General features: G+C 49.7%; 1 protein-coding gene across 2 annotated transcripts in view; it reads right to left on the bottom strand.

Annotated features, from left to right (window-relative positions):
- Positions 1–19,047, bottom strand: part of AHCYL2 (adenosylhomocysteinase like 2) — a 67,051-nt gene that overhangs the window by 30,302 nt on the left and 17,702 nt on the right. Inside the window, exon 1 of one of the 2 annotated variants that reach the window (XM_063153610.1) lies at positions 312–430. The exons of the other annotated variant lie outside the window; for it this stretch is intronic. Coding sequence (XP_063009680.1) covers positions 312–368 — 57 coding nt within the window. The 5' untranslated portion in view covers positions 369–430. Of the gene's footprint in view, positions 1–311; positions 431–19,047 lie in introns of those variants that run through there. 2 annotated transcript variants of the gene reach the window in all.

Genomic DNA, 19,047 nt, shown 5'->3' with positions numbered 1-19,047 from the left:
TGAGCCACTTCTCCGTGCAAAAAAGGTCTCCTTTTCCAAGGTTTTCCTGGAAAATTTCCCTGTGCCGACCCCACCAACTCCTCCAGACAGAACAACCATGGAGCAATGTGTTTGCCTTGACTCTTCATCGCTCCCAAGAGAAAATTAAGGGAAGCTCTCCAGAAATTGGGATTTTCTCCAACCAAGGAGCTCCAGGAATAAGTGACTGGGTGGACGCAGCAAGGAGAGGAGGAAGAAGAGCGAGGTAGCAGAGAAACGATCGCGCTTTTGAGTAGAAAACCCATTACTGTGGTCCCCAAGGGTGCCCTCACCTGGGCCTTCATGCCCGTTGGCTCCCCGTTGACGTTGTATTTCTTCTTGTTGGGCATGGTGGCCTCGCCGGCTGCCCGGGCGCGGCTCGCTCCGAACGGAGCAGGGAATGCCCGACCCCGTTTATATCCTCAGCCCGTCCCGGTCCCGCCCGCTCCGGTTTCACCGCGGCCAGGGGGGAGCCAAGGGAACCAGCTGGATTTTCAGACTCTTTTTTTTGTTGTTTTGTTTTTTGTTTTTTTGGCAGACCCCGGGACTTAATGAGGCGTCCAGACAAACAATTCCTGCCTGTGTTTTGTGTGGAATTACAGCGTTCCCTGACCTGTTCTGAGCGTGGCCTGGCTGCTGTGTGCATAACAATGCCTTATTTATGTAACCAGAACATTTCCCTGCTCGCTATAATTAACTCGCTAATTAAGCTCCTTTAACTCAGGTCCTCCCCTCCTCGCTCTCTCTCCCTTTCCCCAATGTCAGATGATTGCGTTAACGGAGCCTCGTTAGAAGGAAATTAACTAATGAGCAACTGAAACAACAGGGGTGGTTGTTGGATGGCAAAGCGCTTTTTAATTATTATTATTTTAATTATCCCACTCCTCGCTGTGTCCCCCACGGCAACCAGGGCAGAGTTTGTCCTTGGAAGGGTCCAGACTCCAACACCCATCCCTGCGTTGTTCCAATCCTTTGGGATTATGGAATCGTGGAATGGTTTGGGTTGGAAGGAACCTTAAATCCCACCCAGTTCCACCCCACACCTCCCACCATCCCATGTTGCTCCAACCTTGGACACTTCAGGGATGGAGCACCACGGCTTCTCTGGGCAGGATGCTGAGGTGTTTTTATGGGAATTATCTCAGGTAAGAAATTATCAGGGATAAACTCCTTGGATAACAACAGCTGCTAAATCAGAATTAAAATTATTGTCCTGCATGGTGTCTGCTCATTCCACAGCTTTTTAGGTGGGAAGAGATGATCCAAGGAAGAAAAAATGGGAAAAATGAGGGTGGTGAGGCACTGGCAGAGGTTGGTGGGGCTTTGAGGTCTCCTCCAAGCCAACCCATCCCGTGATTCCACTCTGTAATTCCAAGGAAAAGGGATCTGGGAAGCAGCGGGGCACCACTGATTGTCCTCAGCACCAATTCTGACTGAACATGGAATAAAAAGCTCCCCCAGCCCCGATTCTTTCTGTACACCTGATTTACACCAGATTTACACCAGATTTCCACCAGGTCAGATCTGATCCTGCTGCTCAACAGTTGTCCCAAGGATGGAAAACACTGCCAGGGAAAATTCCTTCCCCAAAATGTTCCTTCTATGGCATTTCCATCTCCAGGGGAAACTTCAAGGAATCCACTAAAAGAGCAAAAATTCCTGAGCTACATGAAAGCAACTCCTGGAGGAATGGATGGGGGAAAAAAGGAGGGGAAATCCCACAGAATTCCTGAGTTGTAAAATAACTGAAAACTGTGAAAAATGGAAATATGAATTATTTCCAGTGTGGAAATGTCTCAGGGAATAAGAACCTGGGATCAGCATTGCTTTTCTCACTTGATATTGCAGCTCTAGTTGTGTTTTTTCAGGTAAGTTTTCCTTTTCCCACATTATCCATGAACCTTCTCCTGCAAAATCCTAAGGGACACATGACTTCAGCTCAGTGTAAGTCAACTCAAAGCCTTTATGTTAACATCATAAAATTTTATGGTAACACCAAAGCACAAACTCCTTTTCCAGCAGGTTTTCACACCAAGTTACTTAAATCCAAAGGCTTTTCCTGAGAAAAAACCCCCTTTTTTTTCCCTCAATGAAGGTTGAGTCTAACACATTAAGATTAAGGAACAATATTCAATAAAAATGCTAAAAATAAAAACTTTTGCTTCATCTCCACCCCAGAGCTCAGGAATTATTTTGTCATTTCTGTGTCAATCTGGGTCAGTCAAATAAAACCAGAGAGAACTACGCTCAATCCCAGTAGATGTTTTGTTCTGAGTGTCTTTAATTGCTTCTTGGCCATGGATTTATTTTTTTTTTTTTGGGAACAAAAGGAGAAAACAAGAGTTTTCTCAGGGATTAAGCAGCACAAGCTCTCCAGCATTGCTGGAGCTTCCAAATCCACCTGCCAAGAAACTGGGAATTTAAATTTCTGCATGGAATGAATTAAAATCCATTGTTTTATGGATGGAACAGCAGGACAAGGCAGTGACCTTGAAGAATTGCCACTGCTCAGTGTCAAAGTTCCTGGGAAGTCTTTTCCCAGTGGAAAAACATCTCAGCCCAGGAGCACAAACCCCGTGGGCTGGAGAGAGAAAAACAAGCAGGGTGGGACTGCCTGGGCTAAAGCTGCAATGGGACAATGAACTGCAAGGTGCAAATGGAGCAGAGCTGATCCCAGGGACAGACCCCGACAGCGCTCGTGCATTTTGGGGCCGTTTTGGTTCATCTTGGGTGCAGCCCTGGCTGGGCTCTGCTGCTGCCCAAGGTGCAGCCATGGATCCTTTCCATAAATCCCTGCTTTATTCTGGAACTCTGCCCAGCCTCTGTCCTAGCTCAGATTCTCAAGGCATCAAGCCCAGTGCTGGATCATGGAATGGTGGAATTCTGGTTGGGAGGGACCTCGGAGCCCCTCCAGTGCCACCCCTGCCATGGCAGGGGCACCTCCCACTGTCCCCCAGGGAACCCCAATATCCAGCCTGGCCTTGGGCACTGCCAGGGATCCAGAGAATCCCTTGGAACTGGTGGGAGCAGGGAGGAGGAATCCTTCAAAGAAGAGAACAGAAATCCCCAACCCAGGCACCTCCAGTGGGGACAACAGGGAGGACAAGGAAGAGAGAAATCTCCTCCCTCAGCAGCGGAATGGGTCCCCTGGGCCATCCCAGCTCTGTTGGGCACAATCCCACAAAAAACAGGAAAAAGAGGAAATTGGTATTTCCACATTAAAATGTGGGATCTCAGCAGCTGGAGCTGGAAAACCCCTGTGGAGTCACCACCTGCCAGGACACCCCACCCTGAGGGATCCCACAGCTCCTCCCACAACTGCACACGGAGTCATTCCCTGACTGCTGAGGGCGTTCAGGGGGTCCAGCTGGGATTCTGGGGAAATCCCTTCATGGAAAAGGCTGTCCAGCCCTGGAAAAGGCTGCCCAGGGAGGTTTGAGTCCCCACCCCTGGAGGGATTTCAAAGCCCTGTGGATGTGGCACTTGGGGACGTGGGGCAGTGGTGGCCTGGGGAGGGCTGGGAATGCTTGGACTCCATGGGCTCAGGGGGATTTTCCAGCCTCAGGGATTCTGTGATTCCATCAGAGTCCCAAAATATGGGAGAACTCATATTTTAAGCTGCTTTCCCAAGAAGCAATCCAAAGGAATTATTGTTGTTATTATTGTTGTTATTATTATTATTGTTACTATTATCATTTCTATTCTATTCTATTCTATTCTATTCTATTCTATTCTATTCTATTCTATATATTATTCTATACTATATTATTATTATATATTCTATATTATATTATTATTGTTGTTGTTGTTATTATTCATTACTAATACAATTTTCCAATATTTGGTTAATAATAAAAGGCGGACGTAAAAACAGGGACTCAGCAAGAACATTAAGACCTAAAAGACTCTTTGGAATAATGACCTTAAAGATAATGAGCAATTTAGAGCTCGGGCTAATTATTTCTCGAAATGTGGCTGCTCCCTCCCACGCTGACCCGAGGAACCCCATAAAATGCAAATGAGCCGAGTTAAAATCCTGATTAAAAACGGCGCTGCAGGACATGACCCTCTGGAGCCCTTTGGAGATGGATTTGATGCCACAGCAGCTTTAAACCATCCATGAAATCATAAAACTGCGCTGAAAAAGGAAATTATTAAAGCAATAAGAATGAAAAAAGTCTATTTAAATAAAGTTTTTGCCATCTGACCCCCATCTCAGAAGCACCGAATCCATAATGGAAAAATTACAGAACCCACAGGAAGATGTTTTGTTTCTAAGGAAAACTCCACATTTTTACAAAGAAAAATCCATGTTGTGAATGATGCAAAGTTTGTTACTGATAACCCTAAAATGCAAAATTCTTTCCTGACTGTTGATAAAAATATGTTAAATTTGGGGGAAGGCTGAAAGAACTGTATCACAAAAAATGAGTGAGAGGCAGAATAACCTGGAATTTTACAATAAAATCCATAAAATTAAGAAAGGGATAGCATGGAACGTAAAGCTGGATATAAAAAGGAATAATGATGTCTGAATCCAATTCATGGACAATATTTGTAAATAAAATCAAATTCCTTTGCAGGAGCACCAGAATTCCAACTTTTTATTGCATTGGTCAAAGTATTTTTAGAAGAACTACCAGGAAGGACAACTTCAAATCCAGAAATTGGAGATGTGAGCAGAAATATAGGAAGAAATAACAAATATTGGTCCAATTTTGGGCCACAGGACACTGTCAAACCTCAGGGAACACAGACAGGGAATTTTGCCTTCCAAACCCTGCCTGGCTTTTGGAGCTATGTCATTTTATTTTCAGCTGCTTTGGGAATTCTCTCCAGTGGAGAAGGAGGGAAAAGTGGATTTAATATTTGGGATCCATTCTAAACTCTTTACCCACTCAAATGAGGAGTGCTTGCTGCCCTGGAGGGTGTCTGGAAGTTTTAGAGGTTTTATTCTGACAGCAGAATGTAAATTGCTGGTAAAAATTAAGCTGAAAAGGTGGACCTGAGATGAAATTCCAAATCTCTGGAACATGCTGTGGGTTCTCAAAGTCCTTCTCATATTCCTATAAAAATTGGTTGTGAATACAACGGATTTGGGGTGACCGGAGGGATAATCTTGGCCGTTATTAACGAGGCAATTCATTCATGCACGATGCTCGTTAATCTCCCACCTTAACGAGCCTCATTCCAGCTAAATGCTGGACACGAACCTCCCGAAGTTCTCAGCAGGAATTCAGCTGGTTAAAGGCAGCGGGTCAGACACTCACCATCCACTCGGGCAGCTGGAAGGCGCCGGCGCCGCCGTCCCACATCTCCCACGGCGAGTCCCTCCACGCTCACGTGTGGGAACGCACTGGGATGCACTGGGATGCACTGGGAGTGCACTGGGAGTGCACTGGGATGCACTGGAATGCACTGGGATGCACTGGGATGCACCAGCCCAGCCCCACAGCTCACAGAGCCCTCAGGGACAGGTGTCCCACACAGAGGTCCCCTCAGGATCCAGGCTCACGCTCAGGGCAGCGACGGGTTCCTCATTCCTGCTCCAAATCCCAAATCCTGGCAGGGCTCAGATCCAGCCCGTTTTCACAGCTCTGATTTCCCGCTGAGCCCGGCTCTGCTCAGTGTTTGAGTCAGGAACAGCCTGGCTGTGGCATGCAGGACGTGTCCATCCATCACCTGCTGATGATCCCAGCCCAGCATCCCCAAAATTCCAATATTCCCACGAATCTGGCAGTGATGTCCCTAGGATTTAGACCTGGAGGCTTCCAGCACTGAGAATTTCACTGGGCACCACCAAAATTCCTGCAGACTCAACCCAAAGAGAGCAGGGATGCCTCAAATCCTGAGCAAAGCTCAGCTCCAGATCCATCCGGTTCCGATGAGCTCCACATTCCAAGGGGGATTCTCCTAAAGGATCCAGATCAGAATGAGATTCACATTCCAAGGGGGATTCTTCTAAAGGATGGATCTGGTTCAGAGTGAGCTCCACATTTCAAGGGGGATTCTCCTAAAGGATCGACCCAGTTCGGAATGAGATCCACATTCCAAGAGGAATTCTTCTAAAGGATGGATCCTGTTCAGAATGGAGCCCACATTCCAAGGGGGATTCTTCTAAAGGATGGATCCCGTTCAGAATGAGCTCCACATTCCAAGAGGAATTCTTCTAAAGGATGGATCCTGTTCAGAATGAGCTCCACATTCCAAGAGGAATTCTTCTAAAGGATGGATCCCGTTCAGAATGAGCTCCACATTCCAAGAGGAATTCTTCTAAAGGATCCATCCAGTTTGGAACGAACTCCGAATTCCAAGGGGAATGCTTTTAAAGAATCGATCCGGTTCAGAATGAGCTCCACATTCCAAGAGAAATTATTCTAAAGGACGGATCCAGTTCGGAATGAGCTCCACATTGCAAGAGGAATTATTCTAAAGGATGGATCCCGTTCGGAATGAGCTCCACGTTCCACAGTGAACGCTTTTAAAGGATAAGAGCAGGGACACGGAGCCGCTGGAAGGGCTGCAGCTCCCTCTGCTGAGCAGACAGGACAGGAAGGAACATTTGGAAAGAGATCTCCTGCACAATTCCATATGCAGACCGGGATACAAACACAATCCTGCCCCTCTGCGGGATGAAGGTCTGAGCTGAGGTTTCATCCTAACCGAAATTCACTCAAAATTCCACATTTCCATGGAAAAGCTTTCTGAGCCCTCTTTGGATTGTTGTCAGTGCCAGGGTGAAGGTGGGGCTGGGAGCACTTCCACTTCTTCTTCTCTTTTGGAATTCCCGTTTTCAGTTGGGAATGTGTGGCAGTTTGTTATATTTGGGGCGGTATTTCCCACTGTTGGCAGCTCACCCTTCCAGATGTGAAGAAGCTTCCAGTCCCTGCTGCCTTGGGACCATCCCATTCCCATCTCCAGGAACACCAAGTTTAATTTGTGCCAGGAAAAAGGAAATGTGGGATTTGCACAGCATGGATATTCCCAGGGAGCCAAAGGATTCCCAGAGCTCTCGCTGTCCTTGCACACTGGGCATTCTTTCCTCCATGGAAAACATGGAATCATTGAGGTAGGAAAAGCCTTTGGAGACCATGGAGTCCAACCCAGCCCTGCCAAGGCCACCACTGACCCTGTCCCCAAGTGCCACATCCAGGTGGCTCTGAAATCCCTGCAGGGATGGGGACTTCAGCCCTGCCCTGGGCAGCTGTGCCAGCAATGGACAAACCCTTCCAGGAAGGAATTTCCCAATATCCAACCTAAACCTTCCCTGGAACTTCTCCAGTGTCTTCTCCATGGGCTCAGTCCTTCCGGAACTGCTCCAGCCTGGATCCCTTTATCCATGGGGTCAGGCCTTCAGGAACTGCTCCAGCCTGGATCCCTTTATCCATGGGGTCAGTCCTTCAGGAATCACTCCAGCCTGGATCCCTTTATCCATGTGCTCAGTCCTTCAGGAATCACTCCAGCCTGGATCCCTTTATCCATGGGGTCAGTCCTTCAGGAATCACTCCAGCCTGGATCCCTTTATCCATGGGGTCAGTCCTTCAGGAATCACTCCAGCCTGGATCCCTTTATCCATGGGGTCAGTCCTTCAGGAATCACTCCAGCCTGGATCCCTTTATCCATGGGGTCAGTCCTTCAGGAACTGCTCCAGCCTGGATCCCTTTATCCATGGGGTCAGTCCTTCAGGAACTGCTCCAGCCTGGATCCCTTTATCCATGGGTCAATCCTTCAGGAACTGCTCCCTTTTTCCATGGGGTCAGTCCTTCAGGAATCACTCCAGCCCTGGATCCCCTTTCCATGAGGTCAGTCCTTCAGGAATTGCTCCCGCCACCCCTGATGGATCCAGCCCCAGCCAGTGATGGGTCCAATCTGGGGATTCTGGAAGCTTCTCACAGAAGCCACCCGTGTCCCCTGTCCCTGTCCCATCTCTGTGTCCAGCGCTGGACATCCCAGGACAGGAGAGGAACCTGAGCAAGCCCAGGGCAGGACCATGGTGGTGGCCAGGGGAGGGGAGCATCCCTGGAGAAGCTGGGAATGCTCAGCCTGGAGCGAGGACACCTCGGCACAAGAGGACCCGGATGGTGCCAAAACCTGAGGAGAGGGAGGACAAAGCCAGGATCTCCTCAGTGGTGACCCAGAGTGGGCAAGAGCCAGCAGGGACAAACAGGGACAAACAGGCACACGAGAAATTCCCAGTTGTCCTGGGAGGGTGACACTGCTCAGGCACAGGGACATGCCATGGAGGCTCCATCCTTGGAGAAATCCAACAGCTGATGGGATCTGGGCCGGGCCAGCCTGCCCCAGGTGGCCCTGCTGGACCTGATCCCCTGAGACCTTCCGGGGAAGTTTGATCCCACAAAACATTCCAATGTATTAAACCCCGAGTTGTTTCCGTTTTCCACTGCAAACCTTTCCAGTTTGGGATAATACCTCAGATCAGGAATTTCAGCACTAGTGGTGTGTTCCCATCGCTTCCCATCTGGGCTCTACAACCTTATTTTAGGAAAAAAAAACAAACTAAAAAATGTGGATGATGAATATTTAGGCTCCTTTGAAGTTTTAGATGAGATGCAGCTTTAGGTCAGAATGAGGAAATCAGGATTTTCCTCCTTCCCTACCACGATCCCTGAAAACACTGAATCCTGATGCTCCCCAACCTTTAACTCCCTGTGGATGGTGATTTCCAATTCCCTGACTCAAACCAATGTTTATTATCAAATTGATGAAAGAGCAGCATTGATCTGCTCGGAAAAGCTGCTCCAAGTCCCGGCTCCGGGAAAAGGAGAACAATTAGGAAAAGCTTTTAAACCCTACTTTGACTAATAAATCAATTAGGGTTGAATTCCAGAGCAAACAATTCAAAACCTCAGTAAATATAAAATTCTCAATATTCAGAGGTTGAACGGGATTAAAGCCCTGACTGGAGAACAAGAATTAGGAATTATTGCCCAAATCCTCAAAAATACAGGGACTGCCATCCGTGCTGAAAGCCGCGACAGAAGGAGGGGATCAAAGCCGGGCTGCTGGAGGAAGGAGGGGATGGGAGGAATTCCAGCCCGGAGGCTGCAGGAGCCCCACGCAGGCACGAGGGGGAGCGAGAGCCTGCGGGAAAATCCCAACGTTCGCATGGATGGAGGAAAACGGCAGAAACCCGAGGGGCTGTGAGGAGCAGCCACGATTGGGAGTGAGAACCTGTGGAAAATCCCAGCATTTTAATGGATGGAGGAAAACAGCAGAAACCAGAGAGGGAGCAGCCACGACTGGGAGAGCCTGTGGGAAATCCCAACGTTCGCGTGGATGGAGGAAAACGGCAGAAACCAGAGAAGCTTTGAGGAGTAGCCATGATCAGGCATTTGTAGGGATTTCTTCCACCTGCAGAGGCCATGGGCTGCTGGGGAATGGGAGATTGGGAAGGGATCCAGAGCCTGTCCCTGGATGGAAGGTGGGGGGTTGTCCCTGTCTGGTGTCCTGGTGTCCCCACCAAGGGTTCCAGCCACAGCTCACCCGGGAGCTCTCCCCTTCCCTTGGAATTCCAGAAAATCCAGCACTGGGGAGGCCCCATCTCAAATCCTGGGACCCTCACAAGGCCTGGAGCGTGCCCAGGGCAGGGAATGGAGCAGGGCTGGAGCACCAGGAGAAGGGTCTGGAGAACTTTGGAGAGAGCCATGGAAGTGGATCACCGGGACAAGAATCAGAGATGGAAGTTTGGGAGAGAGCTGGTGGATCACCGGGACAAGAATCAGAGATGGAAGTTTGGGAGAGAGCTGGGAGCTTTCCTCAGGCTTTGATGCGTGGTGGCAAGAGGAAGAGAAGAACTAAAAAATGAAATCCAATTATAAATCAAGACTTTGGTTTAAGTGTCCCTGGCTAAGGAGGAGGAGGCTGTGGCCAGAAATGGTGAATTCCATGTTTGGAATAAACAAGGGACACACAGGGCCCAGCGAGTGTGGCTGAGCAGCCTGGTCTGCGGGAGGTGGAATTTCTGCTGGAAGCCCATGGAATCCTGGAATGGTTTGGGTGGGAAGGGACCTCAGAGCCCACCCAGTGCCACCCCTGCCATGGCAAGGACAGGGTTTGGAAGCTGGAAGGTGTCACCAGGAGCTGGAATGGGACGGGCTTGAAGGCCCCTTCCCACCCCAACCATTCCATGGCTCCACAGCTCTCATCCCAGGGAAGCTCTCCAAAACCCAAAAGCTGTGAGGAAACCCTGCCCTGCTCCAGCACCGACCCAGATTTGGGTGTTTGGGATGGAACAGCCTCCCTGAGATGCTCGGAGCTACCTCATGAATTCCTAATTCCTGATTCCCAATGTCCCTGCTGGAAACCAAACCTCTCCCTGAGCAGCTCGGTGACACCGGGGACTGTCCCCACAGCCAGAGGGGAGGGGTGGCTCCAGCTCCCAGTTAGAGGGCAATGGAGTTAATGAGCAGAGCTTTAATCAGTGCAGCTTGGTGTAATGAGGAGTCCCTGGATCAGGGAAGGACAGCCCAGGCTCCCTGAGCTGCCTCTTTCCCATGGGAATGAAGTTGTGGGATCTCAGAGGAGAGGAGAAAACCCTTCAAATCCCAGATTAATTTAAGCTGGACACAAACCCAGCTTTTCCCTCGGGTTTGTCGCCACTCGGGAACACCGGAGCAGAGGAGATCCAAGGGAAGGATCAGAACAGCTGGAACACGGAGAAGAAACCCATTCCCTCATTAATACTGCTCAAATGTGCACTAAGCCAGGCCTCGTTAAGCCAGGCTTAATTCCAGTGCGTGGTGGATAAAAACAAACCCACCCAAAATTCCAAGGGTTCACCTCCAGTTTATTCCAAGGGTCCATCCCCAGTTTATTCCAAGGGTCCATCCCCAGTTTATTCCAAGGGTTCATCCCCAGTTTATTCCAAGGGTCCATCCCCAGTTTACTCTGAGGGTTCACCCCCAGTTTATTCTGAGGGTCCATCCCCAGTTTATTCCAAGGGTTCACCTCCAGTTTATTCCAAGGGTTCATCCCCAGTTTATTCCAAGGGTCCATCCCCAGTTTATTCCGAGGGTTCATCCCCAGTTTATTCCAAGGGTCCATCCCCAGTTTATTCCAAGGGTCCATCCCCAGTTTATTCCAAGGGTTCATCCCCAGTTTATTCCAAGGGTTCATCCCCAGTTTATTCCAAGGGTTCATCCCCAGTTTATTCCAAGGGTTCATCCCCAGTTTATTCCAAGGGTTCATCCCCAGTTTATTCCAAGGGTTCATCCCCAGTTTATTCTGAGGGTCCATCCCCAGTTTATTCCAAGGGTCCATCCCCAGTTTATTCCAAGGGTCCATCCCCAGTTTACTCTGAGGGTTCATCCCCAGTTTATTCTGAGGGTCCATCCCCAGTTTATTCCAAGGGTTCACCCCCAGTTTATTCTGAGGGTCCATCCCCAGTTTACTCTGAGGGTCCATCCCCAGTTTATTCCAAGGGTTCATCCCCAGTTTATTCCAAGGGTTCATCCCCAGTTTATTCCAAGGGTTCATCCCAGTTTATTCCAAGGGTTCATCCCCAGTTTATTCTGAGGGTCCATCCCCAGTTTATTCCAAGGGTCCATCCCCAGTTTACTCTGAGGGTTCATCCCCAGTTTATTCTGAGGGTCCATCCCCAGTTTATTCCAAGGGTTCACCCCCAGTTTATTCTGAGGGTCCATCCCCAGTTTACTCTGAGGGTCCATCCCCAGTTTATTCCAAGGGTTCATCCCCAGTTTATTCCGAGGGTTCATCCCCAGTTTATTCCGAGGGTTCATCTCCAGTTTACTATGAAGGTTCAGCCCCTGCAGATCCAGGAGTTCTCAGAGCACTTTTTCCCATTAAATCCTGATAACATTCCTCACAGATTTTACTCCAACCCCGCCCCATCTCCTTCCCCAGTCCCTCAAGGACTTCCTGAATCCCTCAGAGATTTCCATGGATGTTCCCAGCTGAGGGATGTGAGGATTTCCTCTCCCAAGGCCAAAGCTCCAAACTGGACCAATCTCCCCCCTTTTTACCCTCAGTGAGTCCCCATTCTGTCACCCCCTGGCTTATTTTGGGTTTTAAACCCCAAATTTCAAAAGTTTCTCCCCCCTGCCATGGAGTCCATGATCCCAGGGTGCTCCAACCTTTCCTTGGGCACTGCAGGGATCAGGGGCAGCCCCAGCTGCTCTGGCAATGCCAGCCCAGGCAGGAATTCCTCATTGCCAAGATGCCACCCATGGCTGCCCTCTGGCAGTGGGAGCCATTCCCTGGGTGCTGTCCCTGCAGGCCCTGTAATCAGGACTGCTCTGAAACTTATCCACTGTTTTAAAATTTATTTTTGTATTTTAAACCAATTTAAATCAGGATTGGATCCTTTCCATTCCTTGTGACTTACACAAATCTCTGTTTTTAAGATCCAAATCTTTTGGTGCTTGCAGAAATTACAAATAATTCAATTTATGTCCCCTTCCTGTGCTGAAGCAAAGCTCAAACCCGACCTAGGCTGGTGTTTTTTTACACTGGGAATGTCCTTTTGCCACTAAGGACAAAACAGCCATTAAGGACAAAATATTCCAGCATGGGAATCAGCCCTGGGAATGAATAATGGAATTTTACAGATCCTCATGACTTTCCCCTGCACCAAGAGGAAAAGGACGGAGCAGGGATAAAATATGAAATACAAACTCAGTTATTCATTTGGAATTATTGAGGGGGAATAAAACCAAGCACAGAGAGGGAGGGGAGGAATGACTGGAAATCCCGTGCTTTCCCCAGGTTAATTCCTGAGTGGAATGGAGTCTGACAAGCACAATTAAGAGCTGTTAATTGGGGGGTTTTAATCACTCAGCACCCAGAGGCTGTGCCAGACCCCAGAGCTCAGAGAGCCCAAAATGCTCCTGGGAGCACAGAGAGCCTGGAAAAGCTGTGAATGTTCATTTTCCTGGGCTCCAAGGGATTCCCAAAGTCAGGAATGTTCCACCTGGTGTCTTCCTCTCCTTATCCCCAGTGCTGGCACTGAGTACTGGTGATGCCCAAATCCACCCAAAACTGAGTCTCCTTGACTGTCTCAAAACAGGATTTTGGGGAAAAGTGAACTATTTGACTATTCAGATTTATTTTCAAATAGCTGGATTGCTCTGGAGGACAAATCTGCCCCAGCTTTCTCACAAATTTGGAGAGATTTTCCATTTTAACCCTTAAATGGTTTGGGTGGGAAGGGACCAAAGCTCATCCCACTGCCCCTGCCATGGGTGGGGCAATTCCCCTGTCCCAGGGTGCTCCAAACCCATTCCAGCCCGGCCTTGGGCACTTGCAGGGATGGAAAATCCACCAGCCCTCTCCTGTCTGAGACAGCTCTGGGAAAGGAACCCTGCAGCACATTCCCACCCATTTACAGGGATTTATGGGCAGTTTCCATCCCATTCCCTTGCTCCCCTCCCCACCTGTGGCAGCAAAGTCTGGCATTTATTCCCATTCCGACCTCCTCTCCTGCTGAGTTGGGAAAACACAGAGCAACCCACACTTATTTAAGCAAACCCAAGCAGGGACACACTGAAACTCCAGGATAAAGGATAAATTCCAAGGAAATTATCCCTGGAATTATGCAGGAGCCATCCTGGAGGGCTCCAATGGGATTAATAACCGCAGCCTGATAAACCCAAAGGGAATGAGAGAGGCAGGTGAATCAATTAAGGCTTTTTCACGAGTATTAAAAGATCAAGGAGGGCGTTAAAATCCGTGAGAGAGCCTTAAAATGAGCCTAATGAGGGATTACTAACGAGCCTCCCCCTGGAAGGGCTGACAGCTCCCAAGGAAAAGCTGAGTTATTCCCTCCCACGCCCGGGAATGGGATCCACGGGGGTGACAGCAGCGTGGAACTGCCTCTTTATGGACTGAGGGTTCCAAAAGAGGCATGGATGATGTGAATTATGTCAATTACAGCGGAATTATTTCAGGCAGAATCTGTTCCCAGCCTTGCTGAATTTCAGGGATCAGTGACAATGACTGTGCACCCAGAGTTTCCAGCAGTACTTGGTGTCCTTTTCCAGCTTCCCTGCATCCCGTGGTCCCACTCCAATCTGGTTTCCTCCCATCTGCTCCGCTCACCCATCCCCCCTTTGTGTACTAACAGACAATAATTAGGGAAAAAAATCACTCTGAAAACCAAGCAGGTGCTCCACGTTCAGTTCTCCACCAAAAAATCACTGCTCAAAGCTAAATTCAGCGTTTTTCTCACTGTAACACACTGAACTTATCATCATTCCCTTGGATTTATGGAAAAGATGCTCAAATCTCCATTTTTTGGGATGCAAACAGCCCAAAGTGCTGATGCCACCACCTGAAACACTGCAGGGGAAGTTCCCAGCTCCTCCAGTCTGCCCAGGGAAGGGTTTTTGGGTGTTCCCAACCTGATTTAGCCCAAATTAACTGAAATCATTATTTGCTGACCAGGCAGGTCCCAGTGGGGGCAGAAGGAATCCTGAGATCCCTGAGGAGTTTTGGGAGACAACCCCAGCCCCCGCTGGAATGTGCAGGGTTTATAAAAAGCAGGGGTTGGGAACAGCACGTATGAACAGGGATAATTAACATGCATTAATTAACACAGCATTAGTCACATTCTGCTGGAGAAGGGGCTGGGAGAGGGAATATCTTGGAAAAATCCATCCCAGCTGCTGTTTTACCTGGGAATCCTCTGGGGTTCTGTCTTTAACAAAAAGGGTTTTATGGACTGGGTATGGTCTTTAAAAACAAAAGGATTTTCTGGACTTGCACGCTGCCCAAACCTGCTTTATTTCCAGGATTTTGGAAGTCAGGGATTTGTCATCCATGGAATGGGTGACTCAGGAGCAGCAGAATAATTTAAAGGATCTGCTTGGGATAAATGGGGATGGGAGGGATCCTGGAATGGGTTGGGTGGGAAGGGACCCCAGAACCCCTCCAGTGCCACCCCAGCCATGGCAGGGACAGCTCCCCCTGTCCCAGGCTGCTCCAGCCCCAGTGTCCAACCTTGGCCATTGCAGGGATCAGGGGCAGCCCCAGCTGCTCTGGCAATGCCAGCCCAGGCAGGAATTCCTCATTGCCAAGATGCCACCCATGGCTGCCCTCTGGCAGTGGGAGCCATTCCCTGGGTGCTGTCCCTGCAGGCCTTGTCCCCAGTCCCTCTGCAGCTCTGCTGGAGCCCCTGCAGGCCCTGCCATGTGCTGGGAGCTCTCCCTGGAGCCTTCCCTGCTCCAGGGGAACATTCCCAGCTCTCCCTGGATCCCTCCCTGCTCCAGGGAACATTCCCAGCTCTCCCGGCCTGGCTCCAGCCCTGCAGCAGCTCCAGGTCCCTCTCCCAGTTCTGTTCCCATCCCTCCATCTCCAGCCTGGATCTGGATCTGGAATTGCCCATGCCAGGTGCAGGATTTGCTCCTGGCCTTGCTGATTCTCACAGCTTTGCACAGACCCCCTCCCCAGCTGAGAGTGAATTTATTCAGTGTTTATGGCACTTTTAGAGCTTCCCTCTTAACGATTCTAATGGATTTTCTTCTCAGAAATCCAAATGGAATATCCCAAAGGCTCAACAGGCAGCATCACCTCCTCCAGGTCCCCTCCTCTCCTCATTTCAGCTTCCCCGTGCAGAGGCAATAAAACAATCATTCCCAAGAAGTGAAAAGCCTTTGGAATTTGCAGCAGCACCTGAGCCCTTCACAAAAGGTGCTGCAGCTCCTTTTCATGCAGCTGAACCCCAGAGCTGGGCCTGTCCTCACAGCGCTCCCAAGAGCTCAGAAAATGGGATTTAATGAGTGTGGCAGGAGGGAAAACTGCAAGGAGCAATTTGAGAGGCACGGAGTTGTAAGGAGATTTAATGAAGAATGTCCTCGCCCTTCAGGGAAACCCACGGAGATAATGGCAGCAAAAGGCTGAGGAAGCCACAGTGTGGGGGCTGCAAAAAGCAGGTGGAGAGGCCAGGCTGCTGGAGGAGTGGGCAGAGAGGCACAGGAAGGGAAAAGCTGAACCAGGTGGGATCTCAGCTCAGTGCTCCAGCTGGAAGAGAAAACCTCTGGTGTTGGTTCTGAGTGATGATATCTGCTTGTCTCAGATATCTGAATAAAGTCCTGCAGGCTGCATCAAGGTGCAAAAAGAGGGTGAAGGGTTTTTCAGACACACAAATAATAACAGTAAATAACAGTTTTTATGGAATCTCAGCCAGGAATTTGGGTTGGAAGGGATCCAGTTCCACCCCTGTGCCACACACAGGGACCACCTCCACCATGCCAGGCTGCTCCAAGCCCTGTCCAGGGACACTTTGGGATTTTATATCAGATGAAATCTCACTCAAACAGCACCCATGGCTCTCTCCACGCTGCTCCAGCTGCAGCAGGAATTGTTCTGGCACAGGGATCCCTCATCCCACCCCAGCACGAGGCTCCCAGGGGCTCAGCTGGGCACAGGGAGCAGCAGCAGGAGCTGGGAGATCTCTGCCAAGAAGGGGAAAATGGGAAATTTGAGCTTGGTCAAAATTCCCCAGCAGTTTTGGTTCTGGGGACCGAAAGCAATTTTTATCTCCTTTATAGCAGATTTTTTATGTTAAATGCATATAAAATACAGAAGTGTATATAGAATTATGGTTATTTCCCTGGGCACTCACTTCAGGGCATCCTTACACAGTGCACAACTGAAATGAATAAAACTCCAACAAACCCTCTGACAAAGGAGTGGGAGCCAAGGAAAAAGGAGATTCCTCAGCTTCTCCTGGCAAAAAGTGGGAACCTGTTTTAAAGGCAGGATGTTGGCTTTGCGTCCAAGCTCCCAAATTAATTTTGGGGAGAAGAGAAAGGTCAAAGCAACAAAATCACCTTAATGGCAATTTTTCCATTCTCAGCCATCCAAGCCTTTGATTTTTGCTTTCCTCGTGCCCTGAGAGTCACTGGCAGGTCAGAAAATATTTCAGCTAATGAGATTAGAGCAGCCCCAACTCACTCCTGTTCCTCCCCTTTGCCAACATCCTCAATCCAAGTGAGAGCTGGAAAGGGCCCCACGTGTTTGGGGCACTGAAATAATCCAATCACTGCTGGGGATTTCATTAGGTTAATGGCAAAGTTAAAATCAAAGAGGTTTGAGAGAGAGAAATTGGCTGTACTGGTGAAACACGGGCTGTGCAGATATCGAGTTGAGAACTGAACAAAATATTCTTAATAGGACACAGAAAACAGGGAATGCCACGAGGGAAAGCATCCCAAAGATCTCTGTCCTTCCCAAAGCTCTCCCTGCCCATCGCAAAGCTCTCTCGCCATCCCAAAGCTCTCCCTGTCCATCCCAAAGCTCTCTCTCCATCCCAAAGCTCTCCCTGCATCCCAAAGCTCTCCCTGCATCCATCCCAAAACTCTCTGTCCATCCCAAAGCTCTCTGTCCTTCCCAAAGCTCTCCCTGTCCTTCCCAAAGCTCTCTCTCCACCCCAAAGCTCTCCCTGCACCCCAAAGCTCTCTCCATCCATCCCAAAGCTCTCCCTGCACCCCAAAGCTCTCCCTGTCCACCCCAAAGCTCTCCCTGCACCCCAAAGCTCTCCCTGCACCCCAAAGCCCTCCCTGTCCACCCCAAAGCCCTCCCTGTCCACCCCAAAGCTCTCCGTCCATCCATCCCAAAGCTCTCCCTGTCCACCCCAAAGCCCTCCCTGTCCACCCCAAAGCTCTCCCTGCACCCCAAAGCTCTCTGTCCATCCATCCCAAAGCTCTCTGTCCATCCATCCCAAAGCTCTCCCTGCACCCCAGAGCTCTCCCTGCACCCCAGAGCTCTCCCAGCCTCAGCAATGTGGGCATTCTGTGCTCACAGCCCATGAGCATCCCCAGCACACCCCGTTATTCAGGGAATGAGCCCTGGGAACAGAGGGAGCAGCCTCAGCCTGGGCCAGGCCCAGCTCTGGGATTTGGGATCATTTTCCATGGAAAGGGCTGGCACAGCTGCAGGGCTGCAGTCCCCGGCCCTGGAGGGATTTCAGAGCCACCTGGATGTGGCCCTTGGGGACACGGGCAGCGCTGGCCTTGGCAGGGATGGGGGCTCCAAGGGAAAATCCAACCCCACAATTCCAGGATTTCCAGACGATCCTGCTGTTAGCATCTCCCAGTCTCCATCCCTGGCTCTTTCCCAGCCTCCCTGAGGACATTTCCTTCCCCATGAAATTCTGGGAACCCCAGACCATTCCCAAACCTTCTCCCTGCTCTCCTGAAGCAGCCTCACCCCTCACCCCTGCCCACAGCAGCTCTGCCTTTAAATTAGTGAAACTATAGCCTTCAAAACACACCAAAAACCCCAAACGCCCCAAATGTATCAGTATCCAAGCTCTTCCTGCAGGTTTCCCCTGCCCTGCTGCACCCACAGCCCCAGGGCAGAGCTCAGGGTGACCCCAAGTCCCTGTGGGATTTCCTGCCTGGCTGAGCCCTGCCCACGGTGCCAGTGTGTGTTTAGGGATTATTCTGTTTATTTAAAGGATTCCAAACACCAGCTTTTCTCACACTGCTTAAGCCTTTCCTCCCCTGGTTTCTCCAACTGAAATTTGGCTGCTGTGGAGGGCAAATCAGCCCATTCCTGAGCTTTTCCAGCAAAACTTTGACATTTTAGCCCTTCCAGCAAGACCCTCACACCATAACTTCCCTTGCAGAGCCCAGAATCCTCACAGGGTTCAGTAATTCCTCTGCAGATAAAGAACCCTGTAAAGAACAACAAAGTTCTGTCTTTTTCTGTGTTTTTCCTATTCCAAGACAAGATTTTTGTTGCATCAGAGAATCATGGAGTGGTTTGGGTGGGAAGGGACTTTAAAATTGGGGTTTTTTCCATTCCTGCCATGGGCAGGGACACCCTCCCCTATCCCAGGGTGCTCCAACCCAGCCTGGGACACTTCCAGGGATGGAGAACCCACAAACTCCCTGAGCAAAAAGGTTCCTGGGAATGCAGGGGAGAGAAAAGAACACCTGAAAACCACCCAGAGCTCCACATGAGATGGACTTGGAGGGAACCAATCCCTCAAAGGATGGATAAAAACAAAAAATAAACCCTTTTTGTTTCACCCCACATTGATTCCTC

This window comes from Melospiza melodia, chromosome 4, assembly GCF_035770615.1.
Source record: "Melospiza melodia melodia isolate bMelMel2 chromosome 4, bMelMel2.pri, whole genome shotgun sequence".
Classification (NCBI taxonomy): domain Eukaryota; kingdom Metazoa; phylum Chordata; class Aves; order Passeriformes; family Passerellidae; genus Melospiza; species Melospiza melodia.
Note: the sequence above shows the minus strand (reverse complement) of the source record. Positions and strands in the feature narration are given on the sequence as shown.